At 39.0% G+C, this 19,938-nt stretch overlaps 1 protein-coding gene across 2 annotated transcripts in view; it reads left to right on the top strand.

Moving 5' to 3' along the window:
- The first annotated feature begins 2,375 nt into the window (after positions 1 to 2,375).
- LOC114666552 (signaling lymphocytic activation molecule-like) overlaps positions 2,376 to 19,938 on the top strand; it is a 311,763-nt gene continuing 294,200 nt past the window's right edge. Inside the window, exon 1 of one of the 2 annotated variants that reach the window (XM_051920087.1) lies at positions 2,376 to 2,470. In XM_051920087.1, coding sequence (XP_051776047.1) covers positions 2,419 to 2,470 — 52 coding nt within the window. In that variant the 5' untranslated portion in view covers positions 2,376 to 2,418. The remainder of the gene's footprint in view (positions 2,471 to 19,938) is intronic. The other variant, XM_051920086.1, reaches the window with a different exon arrangement.

The raw sequence follows: 19,938 nt of genomic DNA on the forward strand, positions 1-19,938 counted from the left end.
ATGGTGCTATCATGTAAGTGTTCTTGGGAGACAGAAGATTGACAGCAGTTGCACCTCTGACGTCACTTTAGTTTTCTAGACCCACCATTTCCTGCCTGGAACTCATATGACCAGCAGTTCGGCCATCTTTGAATCAGTTCTACATCAGACTCCCATTTAAAAAGATTTCAACATTTCTTTTGTAAAAAGATTGTTTTTTTTTTGCATTTCATTATACAGGGTCGCAGATGTGCCAGAAACCTTTTTTGCTTGTCTGCTTCTTGTCTTACAGTGTAGTCGTCAGCAGGATTGCTGATCTATCATGACAGAACAGCAGCACATCACAACATCGATAGCGACCATGGTGGGTGAACTGCAGTCCTTGAGCGTACAGCTAGGAGTAAAGTGAACTCAGCTTGCCAAGGCAGAGAGATGCAGAACCAAGCACATGTTGCAAACTCTATCCCAGGTATTGTTACCATTGCATCTGAATGCTGACATTGAGTTATATTTCCTTATTTCTGAGAGAACAGCAGTCTATCAACACTTAGAGCATACAGAGTGAGCACACATACTGGCACTGTTCCTGATGAGAGAAGTTAAGCAGGCTTATTATGACCTCAATGAGCAGGCTACTTCGGATTATAGTAGCCAGAAAACCAAGGTGATGCAGAGGTATGGCATATCCCTAGACCAGCTAGTGAGGCTCTTTAGGAAGTGGAAATTCGGCCCAGAGCGGCTGCTGCACTCCCAAGCCTTCGATATCTGGGGAAAAGTAGGGAGCTGACTGAGACATGATGTCAATGACACCAAAAAGATTGTGGTATAGATTGCTTGTGATATCCTTGTCAGTATCCTCCCTGATTTCCTGGCCAAGCTGGTCCAGAGGCAAGAATACAAAAACTTCAAAGCCCTGATTGCACCCATGAACGGCACTGGACAACCTCACAAACCGAATGCTCGCAAACTTCCTCTTGGATGTTGCTAGTGTAACACTAGAGGGTGATGTCACTCCTCTAACCCGACAATCAGACGCTCAAGACACAAAGTAAAAGCAGTAAGAAGATATTTATTAATGAGATCTTCTTCCAGAGTGCTCTTCAAGCACCACAGCCACCAATACATAATTAAATAAATACACTTATATTTACAATTCTTTCCTCCACACCTCCAAGCAAGCTATGTCTTCTACCTCCTAACTACAGCTCGCTTGCTGGGTCTTCAGCAGTCCCTTAAATAGTGTCTGACCCAAAAGTACTTCCGTCCTTCTGATCATGTGACTTTAAGCATTTCTGGGTCGAACAGAGAACTTAAGTTTTTCTTCAGCCCGGAAGGACCTCTGGCCTTTCATTCCCATGACCTTCTAGCACTTCCGGGCTATGTAGAAATAAAGAGTCCCAAGGTCCTCCGGCAGGATATCCTGGTGGCACACATGGTACTCAGCAGGGCTGTGAACCCAAACTCCATATCCCAGAGTGCCCCGCGGGAATTCGGGGCACCACTATGTTGCAGGGAGATCGCCATCTAGCGTCCTGGGGGAGGTAGTTTCCCAAAGTAGCTGCCTTACCCCATTCTTCAACGCTTTGGGCATCCCAGCCAGGTTAAGCTTCCGGCTGTCCATCACACTGGACAGGCAGAGGGTGTCTAGCTGTACAAGTTTGGTTTTAACAACTGATAGCCTGCCTTTGTTTATGGAAATTGTAGCCTACTAACATAGACCATAACAACTGGATCCACCTGAGCTCTGACATATCCACATGCAGACCTTTGAAGTGGGAGTGTTTTAAACATCTCAACATCACACAGCAAAATGATAAGGCAGATTAAAAGATTCAGAAAAAACAAGAATGGGAGATACTGCAGGTGCTTTCTAGTGACAAACAATGTGATTTCATTCTTGTGCTTATTTCTGTTCTCATTGAACAAGAGCCAAGTATGAACTAAACCATACAAGAACAGTGCCAGACATCTCAACATTATTCTAAAGGCTTTGTAACAGAAAGGTGTTGTGAATCATGCTAAATAAATTTGTATGAATTTTTAAAATGCATATTGTATTACAGTCTTACAATTTTCAACCACACACAGCACTCTTATTCAATGAGTTTCTATAACAAATACAGTTTTATACACAGGCACATAAACACCCTGTCAGCAGGCCACCTAAACAGTTTGAATGCTCTGCCCCTTTCCTGCTGATGAAGAAGGAAGGAAGCAAAGAAAGCAGTAATAAAGAAAAATAACGATTAACTAAAAAACATTTCATGAAAAATAAATAAAATATACTTAAAACAAAACAATTAATTAACACATAATTTACAATAAAAAAGAAAACTTAAACCAGAGCTAGAGCCCAATGAAAAATAAGGAAGCCACACCCCGCCAAACCACATACTGTATATCTGTTTACGACAGATAAGGCAGAGCACATTTCCCAAAATGAAGCGTTTAAAACTTTTTAGAGCAACGTTGGCGTTCCTTATTATTTGTGGTAAGTCTGAAATAATAAAACAGAGGATACAGAGAGGTATTTACTCATAGAATAGAAGTCATTGTTACAATGTGAAAATGCATAGAGGGCAGAGTACTTTTTGAAACTGTTGTATTATGTTTATAAAGTTTTTGCTTAAAAAAAATTTTTAATAAGTACTAGTTTACTAGTGGGTGGCACGGTGGCGCAGTGGGTAGCGCTGCTGCCTTGCAGTTGGGAGATCTGGGGACCTGGGTTCGCTTCCCGGGTCCTCCCTGCGTGGAGTTTGCATGTTCTCCCCCGTGTCTGCGTGGGTTTCCTCCGGGCGCTCCGGTTTCCTCCCACAGTCCAAAGACATGCAGGTTAGGTGGATTGGCGATTCTAAATTGGCCCTAGTGTGTGCTTGGTGTGTTTGTGTGTGTCCTGCGGTGGGTTGGCACCCTGCCCGGGATTGGTTCCTGCCTTGTGCCCTGTGTTGGCTGGGATTGGCTCCAGCAGACCCCCGTGACCCTATGTTCGGATTCATCGGGTTGGAAAATGGATGGATGGATAGTTTACTAGTTTTGCTAGGTCTCTAATGATAATGTTATTAACACATAAACACTTGATCATTATGATTATGTGCTTAAAATATAACAAAATAAGTACAAATGTTCTAAAGGCTTAAAATACTCGTGTATTTCTATTAGTGTGACTAAAGAATAAAGGGAAACTGTAGCTGCTAGCATTGCTTCATTTGCCAGGTCTTTGTTTAAACAGCACAAATAAAATATATTGAAGTAATTCAGAAGAAACAACATTCATATTCTAGCAGTTGATATCTGTGGGCTAAAGCCCTCCCAATTGAGATTATTTGTGCGGGATTATTATATGTAAGGATGATGTAAACAATAAAACAAATGTAACTATTTACTAATGTAATGTAGTTGTAAATAAACATATATACAGGGTTATTACAGACATCTTGTCTTAAAAGACTCTTTTAAACTATAGCAAAACAAGCTTAAAACCATTGGACAGTCAGAAAATGTCAAGAGTTATTTTAGTATGTGCAAGGAGAACTGAAAATGAGAACATTTGTCACAATGTGCCGCTGTCATGTTTAGTCATATGCTTGTAAAACACAGTAATTAATAATACTGCCACACTTGCAAAAGCTATTAAATGGAATGTATATCCTACAGCTCATAATAATTTGATCTAAATATTTCTCTAATATCTGGGCCGATTGCTGTCTATGTGTGTCAGGTTCTGCTGTTGTTATGTTGTATATCATAGCATTATTCTCACCTTTAATTTTCATGGGATTGTTTAGGTTTGGATATTTTTATATCTTTCACTTGCTTGTCACATTTTTATGACGTCACACTTCTTGAGCATTGTTCTTGTTTTTTGAAGATGCTCTGTAATTCTCTGCTAGTTGTGGCATATGCATCAATTTGTGACATGTTGGGCACAATCTTATTTAAAAATCATTGTGTCACACAGTTGCTTGTCTGAACTTTACCTACATAAAGCCAAATAAAAGAAAGCCTCTAAGAACTCCAAGTTTTCAGCCTTTAGTAGGCTAAACTTTGTGTTTTTGGGAATCCCACTTACACAGAGAGACTGGGAGCATGCGCTGACAAACCACCAGGATTGGGACCCGAGTTTAGCTGCGCAATGGCTGAGACCTCAGAACCACACTGGACCGGTGTGAGATTTTTTTAAGGTGGCTGGAGTGCCAATCCTGCCAGCAACTCCCAAGTTTTCCCTGCAAATCAGAGGACCTGCTTGCAGGGCTGGATGCAGATTAACGTCATACCCAGGACGGAGCAATTGCAGGTTAAGGGCCTTGATCAGGGGCCCAATGGAGTGGAGTTACTGCTGGCGTTTATGGGATTTGAACCTTCTGATTGCCAGCGCAGATCCCTAGCCGCAGAGCACCCACTTTGTCTTGCAACAAGCATGTCCAATTGACTGACCACTGCCTGTTTGCATTTCTATCTCCCATATTGTAAATTCCAACATCTTTTATATTTTTTCCCTCTCACATTTACTACCTTCTACAGATAGAAACACTCACTGGTCACAGTGGGGAGATTTGAATGGCCCATGTCAGTTGTTCTTTTTGCTCCCACATCCAAAAGACATAAGTGCTACTTTATGTGGTGACTCTGAATTGGCCCCACGTGGGTAAGTGTGGAGCCCTGCATGTGTTGTAATAAACTCACATCTTATCTAAGGTTGTTTCTTGCCTTATGGCCAGTGCTGCTGGAGAAATGTCTTCATCTCTTTGAGCACTAATAGCCTAATTCAGATGCATAGATGGCAAAGATGGGGCAAGTGGCTTAGCTTTTCGTATAGTAAAACGGATAGATATCACTTGCTATATTAAATTGCAATATCTGTGCCTTAAGCAATGTACACATGTTCTCTGTCCTTTAGCCATATAGCTGCAGCAGATTAGCGTAAGGATGTCATTAGTGGTATGGTCATTGCTGGTAACACAGTCGTCTAGGGCAGGAAAAGTTCATTTGCTTTCATGTGTAACCTAACTTTGATCTAAGTTGAAAAAAAATGTTCATCACTCATTTAATGTACCAGTTTTTTGTGTGAAATGTCAGACTCCTTTACACAATAAGCATGTTTCCTGTTTTTCTTTCACACATCTTCCTAATTTGACATATACTCTCAACGGGATTTTTATTTGCATGAAATATACTCATGATGAATAATATAGACGTATAAAAATATAATAAGCAAAAGTTAATGTTTTAGACCCTTTCCACATATCTTTGTGTGGGCGATGCTATAACATGTTGGAATTAATTGGTCAAGTAAACAACAGTTATGTTCTGTGTCATAGAGAGATAGGAAAAACTACATGGTATAAAAAAAGTTTACTAATGACTAATCCTGCACAAGACTACTGAATTGCTGCATGTTGTGATCTTGGTAAAAATTACTATACAGTTGCACTGATGACTGAATGAAAATGAAAATAAATGCACATAATGATGCATTGTGGTTAGAAATTACTTCTGGGGACATTCTGCAGATAACCTTGTGACTAAGTGTATAATAGAGGGGAATACATTTACAAGACAATGGAACTTCTTCAGGAAGAGATGGGGCCACTCCTCACATGTGAACAGAAGGGGTAGGGAAGGTTTATTAGTAGGTTAGTTATGGATTGCTTAAAGTAGGAGATGGGGGAGATGGGGTTGAGGACCAGGTCAGGTTTAGTATTTCACATAAACGGACAGGTAATTAATTAATTTTTAATTTAATAATTTTTTTGCATTTATATAGCGCTTTTCTCACTACTCAAAGCGCTCAGCAATTGCAGGTTAAGGGCCTTGCTTAAGGGCCCAACAGAGCAGAGTCCCTATTGGCATTGACGGGATTCGAACCACCACCACAGGTAGTGGTATAAATACAAATACTGTATACAAGATAACTGGCACAATAAAGAGAACAGTTCAAAAATATGACAAAAAGCCCCCTCAGAAGAAGGATAACCGTAAAAATTCAACTTGTATAAAAAGAGCTAACAAAGAATCTTTAAAAATAAAGGATTTATTAGAAAGAATAGGAAAAAACAAGCAAAATAGACAACAAGGAATTGCCTGAAGGTAATCCTAAAAAAACATGTCTAAGTCATCAATCCAGAAGACAAAATCTGGGAAATAATTAAAATAATTAAAAAAAAAAAAAAAGAAAATCCAACAAATATAACAATACTCACAAAATTCTTATGCGGTTCTCCTGATGTTACTCAGCTTACCAATGCATTATAAAGCTTGAGCATAACCTTTGACTTTTACTCCACATATAACCTAATATTCTGTTGTTGTAATGATAGTGTTGAGTTCACTATGTCTCCTAAATCCTTTCCATAAGGTGAACTTTCTATTTTCTGACCTCCCATTATGTATTCAAATGTAACATTTTACTTACTACGTGTAATGCTTTGAATTTACTTAAATTTCTTCTGCCATAAATCTGCCCAAGTCTGTATGCTCTCCGAGTCCCACTATAATGATTCACCTGAACCGAGATTATCTGCCAATCCACCTATCATGGTATTATCTGCAAACTTAACCAGCTTGTTATTTAAATTCCTTTCCAAATCATTTATGTATACAGACCCCTGTGGAGTACCACTCTTAACCAATTATAGATAAGGTTCCTTGCACCATCACCCTCTGCTTCCTGTGTCTGAGCCAATTCTACACCCATCTAAACTCCCACTTATTTTAGTTTGATGCCCAACCTGTCATGTGGCACCGTATCAAATGCTTTCTGAAAGTCAACATAAATAATATCATATGCTCCACTTTGAATGATCCTTTTGTTGTTTCCTCTTAGAATAGTTACTCATAGTTAGTAAAATATGACCTACCTCTTTAGAACCCATGTGGACTGTTCAGTAAAACTCCTGTTCTTGTCATGTGCTGCTCAATCTTCTCTTTAATAATTCCTGCCATTAACTTACCCTTCAATGCACGTTAAGCTTGCTGGACTATACTTGCTTGGATCGGTCCGATCACCCTCTTTATATAATATTTGCCATTCTCCAGTCATTAGGAATTTCTCCAGTGCATTGTGACTTTCTAAAAATATGCACCAAGGGTTAATATATTCACTAATTAATATCCATAAACACTCTAGGAATAAATATCTTGATCTTAACATGGAGGAAATTTGTAAAAAAGGGACACTCACAATTTGTCCTTATTAGGAAACTCAACTGTTTTAATGTGGAGAAAACCATAATGACACTTTTTTTGTAAGTCATTTATTGAATCCATTGTTACATTTGCTTTTATCTGTTGGTTTGGCAACCTCATCAATAAGAATATAAGTCATCTTACCAACATTATAAAAATTTCCACTAAAATTATTGGTTCACAGCAGACCTCTATCACTGAAATGTATTGCAAACAGGTTAGAAAGAAAGCCAACTCAGTTCTGTCAGACAGTAGCCATCACCTTTTCTTTAAATTCCACCTGTTGCCTTCAGGCTACAGATTTAGGTTTCCAATGGTAAAGAGCAATAGGTTTAAGAACTCCTTTATTCCTAGAGTTAAGCATTTAAAATTCGGATCCTTTTAGGGATGCTGCTAAATATTAAATTCTGTATCATTGTTTTGTGTACTGTTGAAAGTAATTATTCTTCTTTGTACTAATCTTGAGTGAATGTTTATTCAGTATCATCAGTTGTTTATCTATTGCATCTCTGTAACAATGTCTTCTGTTTTTCTACTTTCCTGCTGAAAACAAATTTCCATCTTATATATTAAAGTCTACCTTGACCTCAACTTTGGTGATTTCTTAGGTTTCAACCAATTTAATCTAAGCAGTCTTTCTACATTTTCCAAATCACTCAGTACCTCCTTGATATTTCCTTTTACCACTGGGAGATTATCCACTTCCTCACATGTGAAAACTTTGGAAAAATGCAAGTTTAGAACATCTGCGATTTCACTATCTGTCTATTTTAATTCCCCTTTACTATTCCTGATACACTTCATCTCCTCCTTGACTGTTCTTTTACTACTAAAATATTGAACCTTGTTGGTTCATCTCTCACCTTATTTGCTCTGTTACTGTCTAACTGCCTTTTAGCTTCCCCAATATCCTTCTAGTGAAAAGTCAAGCAAAATGACACCTTTTATTGGCTAACTAAAAAGATTACAATATGCAAGTTTTCGCAGCAACTCAGGCAAGATGTAATCAATATCCTTCTTAATTGTTGCCTTCATGCTGTCATACACCCTATGATTCATATTAGAGTTATTAATCCTATACAACTTATACAGTTGTTTTTTCTTTGTAGCTTCTTTTTCAACTCCTTATTAACCCACTGTGTTTTATTCTAAATTTCCTACTTATTCCAAATTTTGGGATGTACTGTACCTGTCCTACATTATATATAAACATTTCTAAATCTGTCTCCCTCTGCACTTAAAACCTTATCCTAGTCCACCTCCCTAGACCTTGCCACATCTGTTCTAAATGTAATAGTTTTTATCTTTGCATTTGCGCTCTTCCAAAACACAGAGAACTATCATATTTTGTGATCAATTTACTCTAGCAGCTGAATTTCTTCTAAAACATTAATTCTATCCTGATTATTACAAAATGTAGACAGGCAAACCCTCCCCCCCATATTGGTCTGCTGTGCTGGGTCCTTACACAAATTTTGAGACAGGTCCCGGCCCAAAAAGACGAACTGGAATCCTGCCAGCTATGCCAGTGTAAGTAGACGCTATATAGCGCCTGACCTGACACAGATTGACACGGAGGCATGGGTAAAATAAAATGAACTATTTATTTTCTTCCCCTATGGGCACAAATCTTCCCTGTGTCCCACAGGCAATACACAGTCCCAAGCACACTAAATCACACCAGTACAGCAAAGCACTTTTACTCTTTGGCACCACCACTCATCCCAAGCAACCTTGTCTTCCTCCACCCAACTCTGGCTGCTGAGTGGTGGTCGCTGGCTCCTTTTTATTGGTTACCCGGGTAAGGCGAAACCAGTGCCCAAAAGGGGCCAGCAGTTCCTGCTGCAGCACCCCCTGGCGGTGCCTGCGAAACCCCACAGAGCTACACTGAACTCCAACCCCCATGAAGCCCTGGGGGAGTCCGAGGCAACTCTGCAACACAGGGAGGCTGCCATCTAGCGTCCAGGGGGAGATACTGGACTTCCCACCCTTGTCCCCCTGGCAGATGTGGTGAAGGGGCGTCCCAGCCAGGCATGGACCCTAGCCATCAATCACAATCTAAAAATTTTTGCTCTTGTACTCCACTATTTGCACAGTTAGCCCAGTTAATGTTGTGGTAGTTGAAGCCCTCCATGACTAATATATCCATATGCAAACTTGCCTTTTTAATATTACTATAAAGATGCACATTAAAATCACTGTCTGCATTGAAGGGTCTAGAGCACACTCCTAAAGTAAACACTCTTTCCTGACCTTTTCCAGACAAATCTGGGTGTCCTCACTAAGATGTTGCTCATCATCCAACTGAAGGAGAGATGCATTTAAATTCTGTTTGAAATAAATGGCAACCCCTCCTCTTTTTCTGTTCTGTCTGTCCATCCTAAAATGTGTATCCCTCTATGTTATACTCCTTGCCATCTTTTCTATTTAGCCATGTCTCTATTATTGCTATGATATTCTAATTATACTCAACTACATACTGTTTTATTTGTGATACTTTTAGCATTAAGGAAAGCTAATTTGTTACTCATGTTACTTTTGCACTTAAACTTTAGGTTAGAACAAGTGAAAATGTTGAAATTGAAAATGCACTGAACTGGGGATGTTACATTAACCAATACTTTAGTATCAAATGATGCCAAAATTCAGAAAACGTACCAGTACATTTTTTTACAGTATCAGTAGTACCAAGTGAAAGTGTGAGGGCACAATGACACTTGAGAAAAACATGGGGAGAAACTACAGTATAGACAAAAATGGAGATGATACAGCTAGAAGCTCTCATTTTCTGTAAATAAAATGAAGCAATACTTACAAAATAGAATTACACGTTAGTTAACACTGTTGAGTCATAGCTCCAGTGTTCTTTGACTTCTAACCCCATCACCACATGTGTAGAGCTTACTTGTACTGCCCAATTTTCACTCTCATATCAAATATGAACTTGTTAGGTCCACTTATAAATTTAAAGCATTCCACATAGAGTTGATTCCTGCCAGCCCCCTTTATCTTTGTAATTAAAAAAGACCCACAAAATGAGTGTAGAAAAACCCTAGAATAACCTAGGAAATCCTCATGATGGTATAGACATTGCATTCCAAAATCAATATAGCTACTGACCAATAAAGTATTTTTAACATTTATTATTATTATTATTATTAAATGCACAATTATCCTTCTTTTCACTATAACAGCTTTTGTTTTCTATACCACATGTTGAGTATCTAGAAATTTTTTTTTACTGTAAGGCTCATTCCATTCAATGGCCTACGCTAGTGTACTTTTCTAAACACTCATACTGCTGCCAGTGTCCACATACTGAACCATCCCCTACTAGTCTTGTACCTTTGTTTGTTTCGTTACAATGCACTTTTGTAGTGGTTGGATTTACCATTATATACAGTATCTAAGTAATCTTGAAAAATTGTTTCAAAAAGGGGGAAAAAATGAAAGCAAATGCAAGTACATTTTTTCTTTCTTTTTAAACACAGAACTTTTGCTGTGGGATGAGTCCACCATGCTTGTCAGTCTGTAAAGCAAGCCCTTGCTCCACATTAGTGCAGTCAAGGCCCAGTTTCTCACTTGGATCCTGAACATAGACAAGTGTATAGAAACATGTTCATGAAATGTTTCTTATTTAGATAATTGACTTGTTTTATATCATGGTGAAATCATGAGCTGATGATGATATAAATTTTTAAGAAATTTTGAAGAAATTGGTTAGGGGTTTCTGATTGGCTGGAAATACATTATTATTTTTCCCCATTCAAAATATTGGTGAATAGTTTTTTATTACCAAATTTTTAATTTTGTAATCCAGTTTAAGGAGAAGATCAGAATCCTATAACGAATGATGACTATATTTAGTCAATGCCTTTGCCCAAGGTGACACACAAGCACTAACAGACCTCTGTACAGCCTAACTGCTCAGGGTCCTCATAATTCATTCCCAGTAGCCCTGGAATCAGTCTTGTCGCTCTTCTCTGGAATTTTTCCACCGCTGCTATGTCCTTGTAGCCTGGAGACCAAAACTGCACAGAGTACTCCAGATGAGGCCCCATCAGTGATTATAAAGCTTCAGCATAACCTCCTTGAACGTATACTCCACACATAACCTAACATTCTGTTAACCTTCTTAATGGCTTCAGAACATTGATTGGAAGTTGTTAGCTTTGGGCAACTTTCAAAGCTTCTACTCACTGATCTCCAGGCAGCAAGGGAGATTTTAGAAAAAAACAGATGATCCCTTACAGAATTTCAGTTTTGTAAATAAGTGAAGGCATATTAGTTGTGTTTCATAATGGGAAAGGCTTTTGGGACACCTTTCCTTAAACCATAAGTCCCCATTTATTAAATGCAGAGATTCCTTTCCTGTAAATTAAAGGTTTACGTTACACCTCTGTTGCCACTCCAGTTTCTCTACTCATACACTTACAAAACTATTGGGATACAGGCTGTGGGAAGCAGTCCGGACACAGACAGGTGCACACCAATGGTTCACCAACCAACACACATTTATTTATTTTCAACACAGTGAAACAGCACACACTCCAGTGTCGCAGCACCAATAGCCCCAAAGTCCTGGCTTCTCCAAATGCCTCTCCAAATGCCTCTCTCTCTCTTCTGACCACCTCCACTCCTCTCCTTTAAGCTCTGTGCACTTCCACCCGACTCCAGCCATCGAATGGAGGGAGGCGGCCCCTTTTATAATGACCCGGACATGCTCCAGGTGCCTTCCAATGAGCACCGGCTGGCACTCCCTGGTGTGGCCTATTGCTGGCTGTTCCTCCGGAAGCACTCTGGGTGTCCCTGGTCTTCTTCTCCCCAGCACTTCCGCCACACCCGGGCCAGGGCTCCATAGGCATCGGTGCACCCCCTGGAGGTGACCACGGGCCCCTATAGGGTTGAGCTTCTAAGCTGTGTTCCCATGGTCCCCAAAGCCACCAGGACGGTCGCCCCCTCATGGTCTGGAGGAGGTGTAAGCCCTCCTCCGGTCCTTCTGGGTGTCCCAGCTGGGTACCACCCCCAGCTGCTTGCCACAAGGCATATAGTTAGGTCCATAAATATTTGGACAGAGACAACTGTTTTCTAATTTTGGTTCTGTACATTACCACAATGAATTTTAAATGAAACACCTCAGATGCAGTTGAAGTGCAGACGTTCAGCTTTAATTCAGTGGGGTAAACAAAACGATTGCATAAAAATGTGAGGCAACTAAAGCATTTTTTAACACAATCCCTTCATTTCAGGGACTCAAAAGTAATTGGACAATTGACTCAAAGGCTATTTCATGGGCAGGTGTGGGCAAGTCCAGTGTTATGTCCTTATCAATTAAGCAGATGAAAGGCCTGGAGTTGATTTGAGGTGTGGTGCTTGCATGTGGAAGATTTCACTGTGAACGGACAACATGTGGTCAAAGGAGCTCTCCATGCAGGTGAAAGAAGCCATCCTTAAGCTATGAAAACAGAAAAAACCCATCCGAGAAATTGCTGCAATATTACGAGTGGCAAAATCTACAGTTTGCTACATCCTGAGAAAGAAAGCAAGCACTGGTGAACTCAGCAATGCAAAAAGACCTGGACGTCCACGGAAGACAACAGTGGTGGATGATCGCAGAATTATTTCCACGGTGAAGAGAAACCCCTTCACAACAGCCAACCAAGTGAACAACACTCTCCAGGTGGTAGGCGTATCGATATCCAAGTCTACCATAAAGAGAAGACTGCATGAAAGTAAATACAGAGGGTGCACTGCAAGGTGCAAGCTACTCATAAGCCTCAAGAATAGAAAGGCTAGATTGGACTTTGCTAAAGAACATCTAAAAAAGCCAGCACAGTTCAGGAAAAACATTCTTTGGACAGATGAAACCAAGATCAACCTCTACCAGAATGATGGCAAGAAAAAAGTATGGAGAAGGCATGGAACAGCTCATTATCCAAAGCATACCACATCATCTGTAAAACACAGTGGAGGCAGTGTGATGGCTTGGGCGTGCATGGCTACCAGTGGCAATGGGACACTAGTGTTTATTGATGATGTGACACAGGACAGAAGCAGCCGAATGAATTCTGAGGTGTTCAGAGACATACTGTCTGCTCAAATCCAGCTAAATGCAGTCAAATCGATTGGGTGGCATTTCATGATACAGATGGACAATGACCCAAAACATTCAGCCAAAGCAACCCAGGAGTTTATTAAAACAAAGAAGTTGAAAATTCTTGAATGGCCAAGTCAGTCACCTGATCTTAACCCAATTGAGCATGCATTTCACTTGTTGAAGACTAAACTTCAGACAGAAAGGCCCACAAACAAACAGCAACTGAAAGCCGCTGCAATAAAGGCCTGGCAGAGCATTAAAAAGGAGGAAACCCAGCATCTGGTGATGTCCATGAGTTCAAGACTTCAGGCTGTCATTGCCAGCAAAGGGTTTTCAACCAAGTAGAAATGAACATTTTATTTCCATTATTTAATTTGTTAAATTACATTTGAGCCCCTGAAATGAAGGTATTGTGTTAAAAAAATGCTTTAGTTGCCTCACATTTTTATGCAATCATTTTTTTCACCCCACTGAATTAAAGCTGAAAGTCAACTTCAACTGCATCTGAGTTGTTTCATTTAAAATTCATTGTGGTAATGTACAGAACCAAAATTAAAAAAAAGTTGTCTCTGTCCTCTGTATATGATTCACACTAGCTTCTGGCTTCACCAAGAAATGACTGTCACTGTTGCTTATTTCTTACACCATGATTGACCTTGCTGAGAAAAGGAATCATTTTCTCCAACTCCCTGGAGAAAAAAATTGAACGAAACATATAAACAGGAAAGCAGAGTTAATAAGTTAATCAGTTTTAAACAAAAGAAATAGAATGTGACTTTCCAAACCATACAACCTGATCGAGAAAGAAGTGTAGTTTCAGGCAGCGCATAAATATCATGACCTTGGTATAGCTTAGCAGAAAGTCTCAAAAGCAGTAGCAAACAGCCAGACAAGTGGAAGGATCTGTTAACCTTTGGCTTGTTAAAGTTTAAAAGGCAGTTGAAGAATCTTCATAAAATAAAAAAGATTTATTTTATGTAAAAATGCTCTGCAGCACAAAAGATCTGAAGAGCACAAAAAGTACAAAAGGAGTTGCTTTGCAAGAAAATCGGCAGTCTTGTGACAAACATGTCCATATACACAAATACAAGAGAGGTTAAAAAACAGAACAAGAGGTAAAAAAATCCAATAAATCCACAAATTACAATAATAATAATAATCACAATAAAAAATCATAAGAACTCACCAGCGCTAGTGCATACAATGTACCTTTATAGGGCTGAGGGCAGTACCTTGACAGTGATGGGAAGGTGGCCTGGCCTTTTAACATACACAAAAGAATAAAAAAACGAACAGAAAAGACATAATAATAATAAAATGTAGTTACAATTTATATTCTCTGGTCAGCTCTCTGTGCTCAAAATGTGTTCTCCCTTTTTTTGTATGCTCTCAGTGTACACTCTATCTGGTCTTACTGTCTTAGCGCTGATCAGGTCATTATGTGGTTTGCTCTCTTCCTAGTCAGCTTATCATATAACTTTATAAATCTTACTTTCTTATTGTTCCTGTCCCTGTCATTTGTCTGGGCACATAAATTTAAGACCTGTGTCTCATTCCCCAAGCTTCCTTCCTGGAAGTGGGGAGTGGTTGCTTATCCTTCTTAAACCTGTACTCATCTCTGATATTTTCAGCTCTGATATCAAAAATAGAGTATTTAAGCAGTAGCTTAATGTCACCTGTAAATTACATCAGAAACAACAGCTTCATATTCAGCCAGAGTGTGTGTTAACGTGAACCACTCTTGTGCAATCACTTACAAGCAGATTGCCTGCAAATCCCTCACCCACCACAACTTGCAAAAGCAGCACTTAACAGAATTTCCTAAAACTCAGAGATTTAAGGACCTTATAACATCAAAAAACACAGCTGTTCCTGTAAGTGAAACTTGCCTTCCTAAAAACTCTGAACTTGATGTATGTTCTTACTGGCGGCAAACAGTTTTGCTCTATTAAACATTCAATTCAAACTCAACATCTAAAGACATTTAACAGATTATCACAAGATGAAAGATGATACAGATATGCAGCAACAAAAAGAAACAATAGGTAATAGAAAATTATTTTGTGCAGCTCTTTAACATAGTTCATTTCTTTTAATTTTTGAGTATAATTTGAATTGTCATTATAAGGTGTAATTGTGACGGAGCTCAAGAGATACACAGAAACTCATCCAGCACTGCTCACTGTTACCAAATTATAGGGTGCATATGTGGTTTGGTGTCAGTTATGATATGCTGCTGGCTTTCTTTGCAGTTATTGCATGTAACAATTAAAATTTACTACCATATATACTCATGGATAAGTTCTCCCACGGATAAGTCGGGACTTGATTTTATTGTATAATTTCTGGTATTTTATAATGTCGGTCGTATAAGTCGAATGTGGAAAACTCATGCTATTGGTCCAAGAGATTATGATATGCTAACACCCACCTGAGAGAATAACCACAGAGCACACTGCCTTTTTTTTCAATGTGGGTGCGGCAATCCGCTGTATCAGCACGTACTCCTAACCTCTCTCTGTCTCTCTCTATTGTGCCTACGTGACCACACGGTAATACTTAAACTACTCCAAAGTGATGTTTGCACTGACTTGTGTTTTTTGTATCTCACACCCTCGTACACTTTTATATTAAGAGCATCCCTTATCTATGATGGTGTGTTCAATCAGAAGAAATAAGAAGCTGGTTTTAAATTAAAGAAATTGGTAACTGCACTGCTGCAACAAAGTTCGATCCATCTGAGAAACTGTTGAGAGATTGAAGGAGGCAAGAAGATGTAAAAAAAAATTAAGTGTCGCATTTTCGAACTGGCATATAAGTCGGGGTCTGATTTTATGATTGATTTTTCAGGTTTCAAGACCCGACTTATATGTAAGTATATACGGTAATTAATAAAACCTTTATTTGAAATACCTAATGGACTATCCTGGGCATGAACCACATTTGAATATGGTTTCAGCTTACTTGTCAGGGTTTCCATTTTCTTGTCAGTATCTTGCTTGCCACTTCACACAGTAGTAATTACTCCTTGAAATAAAATCATTCAAGACAATTTACACACCGTAGCATAATATTGCTTTTGACAAATGAAATGGTTTGGAACGATAAATGCATCATATACAGTCACTTGACTGTATCTCAGCTGAGAAACGGGTAAAGTTTATTGGTAGCTGAACAAAAGTCCCAAAGTCTGAAAAGAGGAGAAAATTAACCTGCTAATTTGTTTTTACCAGCAGGTTTCATTTTTTTACCTTTTGTTTACCTGAAAACACCTGATATTGTGAAAATAACTATGTGCCAGAATAATGATTTTAATTTTTAACTCCCTCTCCCCTTCTCTTTCTTTCTGTCCCTCTTTTTCTCTCAACATGATTGAATGATCATATTCTCTTTGTTTTTAACATATAATCTTAAACTTGACATTACATATTCTGTCCCTCTCTGTCTATATCTCTCATAATCTCACATGACATTTATGTGGTTTGTGCTGCTATCCACACACCTATTGCATACTTGCAAACTACTTGTGGTTCTTGTGCAGTCCCTATTAAAGTTTATACAACTCCTAAGCTTAGACACTAAATACTAGTTTTTCTGCAGATCCCTCAAAAAACTTATGTGAAGCTGTAATAATGGTTTAAGTGCAGGGCCGCTCTCTCTACTAAATCCACCCTTGCACACAAGATTATGATACATTATCATTGTTTATATTTAACTGTCTTCTTCTTAGCGGTGATGGTCATAAACTGATACGGAAGTAGATTTGTTGCATAAAGTCCAACACCCAGTCACTATATTACATTGCCTTTGAAAGATCTGTTTGCCTTTTCCCTTATATGTGGCCAATCCAAAAACATTCATGGTAGGATATTGGCTTTCCCAGACTGAATACTATTTTTTTTTCACCATCCAGAACAGAAGAACTGAGGTGGTCACCATGCTTGGAACAGAGTCAATACCCTACCATTTCAGTGTTAAAATAATGCATAACTTACTCACAAGTATTAGCCCTGTCCTTCAGCATATTGCCCTGCCTGCAAATAAATTATGTTTGAGACACATGAGTGCTTCATTACTGCATCTTCTGGAATATTTAAAGTGGTTATACCAGTATTAATGCAAATGAGCAAGAGTTAAAAAAGGGGGTTTCACAAAAATTGTGATAAGACCACTCAGCCTAAGAAGTTCATTCATCCTATTCAAATAAATTATCTAAAATAACATCAAGTTAACATTTGAAGGTCAATAAAGTCCTGCTGTACATCACACTACTTGGTAATTGATTCCATGTGTCTATTGTTCTTTATAAATTTGCGAAAACTTTGTAAAATGTGTGCAAAATCTGCCCTAAACAAGTTAACAACCATGTTCCTGTTTTCTAGTTGCACATTTGTTTTAAAGAAACAACTGAGATCTACAGTCTTCTTCTTCTTCTTCTTCTCTTCTTTTGGCTACTCCTGTTAGGGACTGCAACAGCAGATCATCTTATTCCATATCTTTCTGTCCTCTGCATCTTGCTCTGTCACACCCATCACCTGCATGTCCTCTCTCACCACATCTATAAACCTTTGCTGAGGCCTTCCTCTTTTCCTATTCCCTGGCATCTCTATCCATAGCATCCTTCTCCCAATATACTCAGCATCTCTCCTCTCTCCTTTATGTCAAAACCAATGCAATCTCGCCTCTCTGACTTTGTCTCCCAACCGTCCAACCTGAGCTGACCCTCTAATGTACTCATTTCTAATCCTGTCCATCCTCGTCACACCCAGTGTAAATCTTAACATGTTTAACTCTGCTACCTCCAGCTCTGTCTCCTGCTTTCTGGTCAGTTACACCGTCTCCAACCCATATAACATAGCTGGTCTCACTACCGTCCTGTAGACCTTCCCTTTCACTTTTTCTGATACCTGTCTGTCACAAATTACTCCTGACACTCTTCTCCACCCATTCCACCCTGCCTGCACTCTCTTTTTCACCTGTCTTCCAAAATCCCCATTACTCTGTACTGTAGATCCCAAGTATTTAAACTCACCCACGTTCACCAACTCTACTCCTTGCATCCTCACCATTCCACTGACCTCCCTCTCATTCACACACATGTATTCTGTCTTGTTCCTACTGACCTTCATTCCATTTGCTTAAACTGAATAGGTTTGTCTCTTTTACTCTTTCCTTATAGCTCATACCTCTCAGTTCCAGAATCAGCCTAGTCCCTCTCATCTAGACTATACCTAGTGTTGTTATGTCTTTTTTGTAATATGGAGATCAACAATGCACACAATACACAAGGAGAGACCTCACTAGTGAGTTATATAACTTAAACATAACTACTATGTTTCTGCCAGGGTTCCCCCCTTGTCTGAGATTCAAATCCGTGTTTCATGTCCTTTTTTCCATTGTTGAGTTATTTATTTATGTTAATATTACTTTTATTACAGTACTGTGCCTACTATTTTCTGGGTGGTTACCCAAGAGCAGGGTGACAGGGGGTCCATCACTGCCAGGGACTGAATACAGGTGAGGGTTTCCCACAGTGGATCACATTATCCTTCATCCAAATGAGTTGTATTTAGGAAGAAACATACAACATTGAATCACTTGAATGTGCTTAGGAAGTCAGTGAGTTTGCTTGGGGTTTTACTTTGCTTGTGTTTTGTGATTTTGCAGAATTTTTGACCTTCTGCTCTGTTTTTTGATCATTCTCTGGATCACTGTATTGGGGCTTTGTTTACTATTGGATTACCTTTGTTATAGGCATCTACTTTTGTCTTTTGTCATCTACTTTGTGGCAGAGCGTTTTGAAAAACAATGAATATTTTATTTTATAAAGATCATGTGTTTGCCCTTAAATCTAGCCAGGGTTTCATGATAAATCTCCTTTTAGTGGGTATTTTGGGAAGTGCTTTTGAAACTTTCCACTTTAGGATTCTTGAGTGGCATAAAAATAACCTCCCTTGACTTATTTTCCATACCTCATGATAACCTAACATCCAATTAGCTTTCTTGTTCTCTTCTGTATACAATGCTGAGCCCACTCTAGTTCTGGTGTGCTGCCACGTTTCTCGCCTGCCACTGTGTATTCAGTTTTAACAAAAACATATGATGTATTCACACTGCAGTTCAGTTCTGATGTTTCACTCATACCTACTGCAGATCGGATCTTTTTAGTCTAGAATGAATAATATAAAAATATATGGAATCACCAAATTTCAGGTCAATGTTAGAACATTCATATCTTGTACTAAAATTCAAGGCGATTATGCACTTCAGAATAGGTTTTCCACTAAGCTAAGGATGTTCGGGCCCAAACAGTACTTGGATGGGAGGCCATCTAGGAAAAGCTTGGGTTGCTGCTGGAAGAGGTGTTAGTGAGGCCAGCATGGGATACTTACTCTGTGGTCTGAATGTGGATCCCAGTGCCCCAGTGCAGTGATGGGGACACTGTACTGTAAAAATGGTGCATATCCTATTTAAGAAAAAAAAAAAAAAACACATTCTGATATTCCATGGCAATTTGACTGAAAATGATAAATATATTTGATTTTACTGAAATGTGACAGATTGCATGTATCATCCAGCTGCATAAGAGCACAGGTGAGCACGGCAGTGTGAAGCTTTAGGGAGCAATATTCCTTGTTTTCCCACCCCAAATTAAGATCTTTAAAACTGAATATATA

This window comes from Erpetoichthys calabaricus, chromosome 16, assembly GCF_900747795.2.
Source record: "Erpetoichthys calabaricus chromosome 16, fErpCal1.3, whole genome shotgun sequence".
Classification (NCBI taxonomy): domain Eukaryota; kingdom Metazoa; phylum Chordata; class Cladistia; order Polypteriformes; family Polypteridae; genus Erpetoichthys; species Erpetoichthys calabaricus.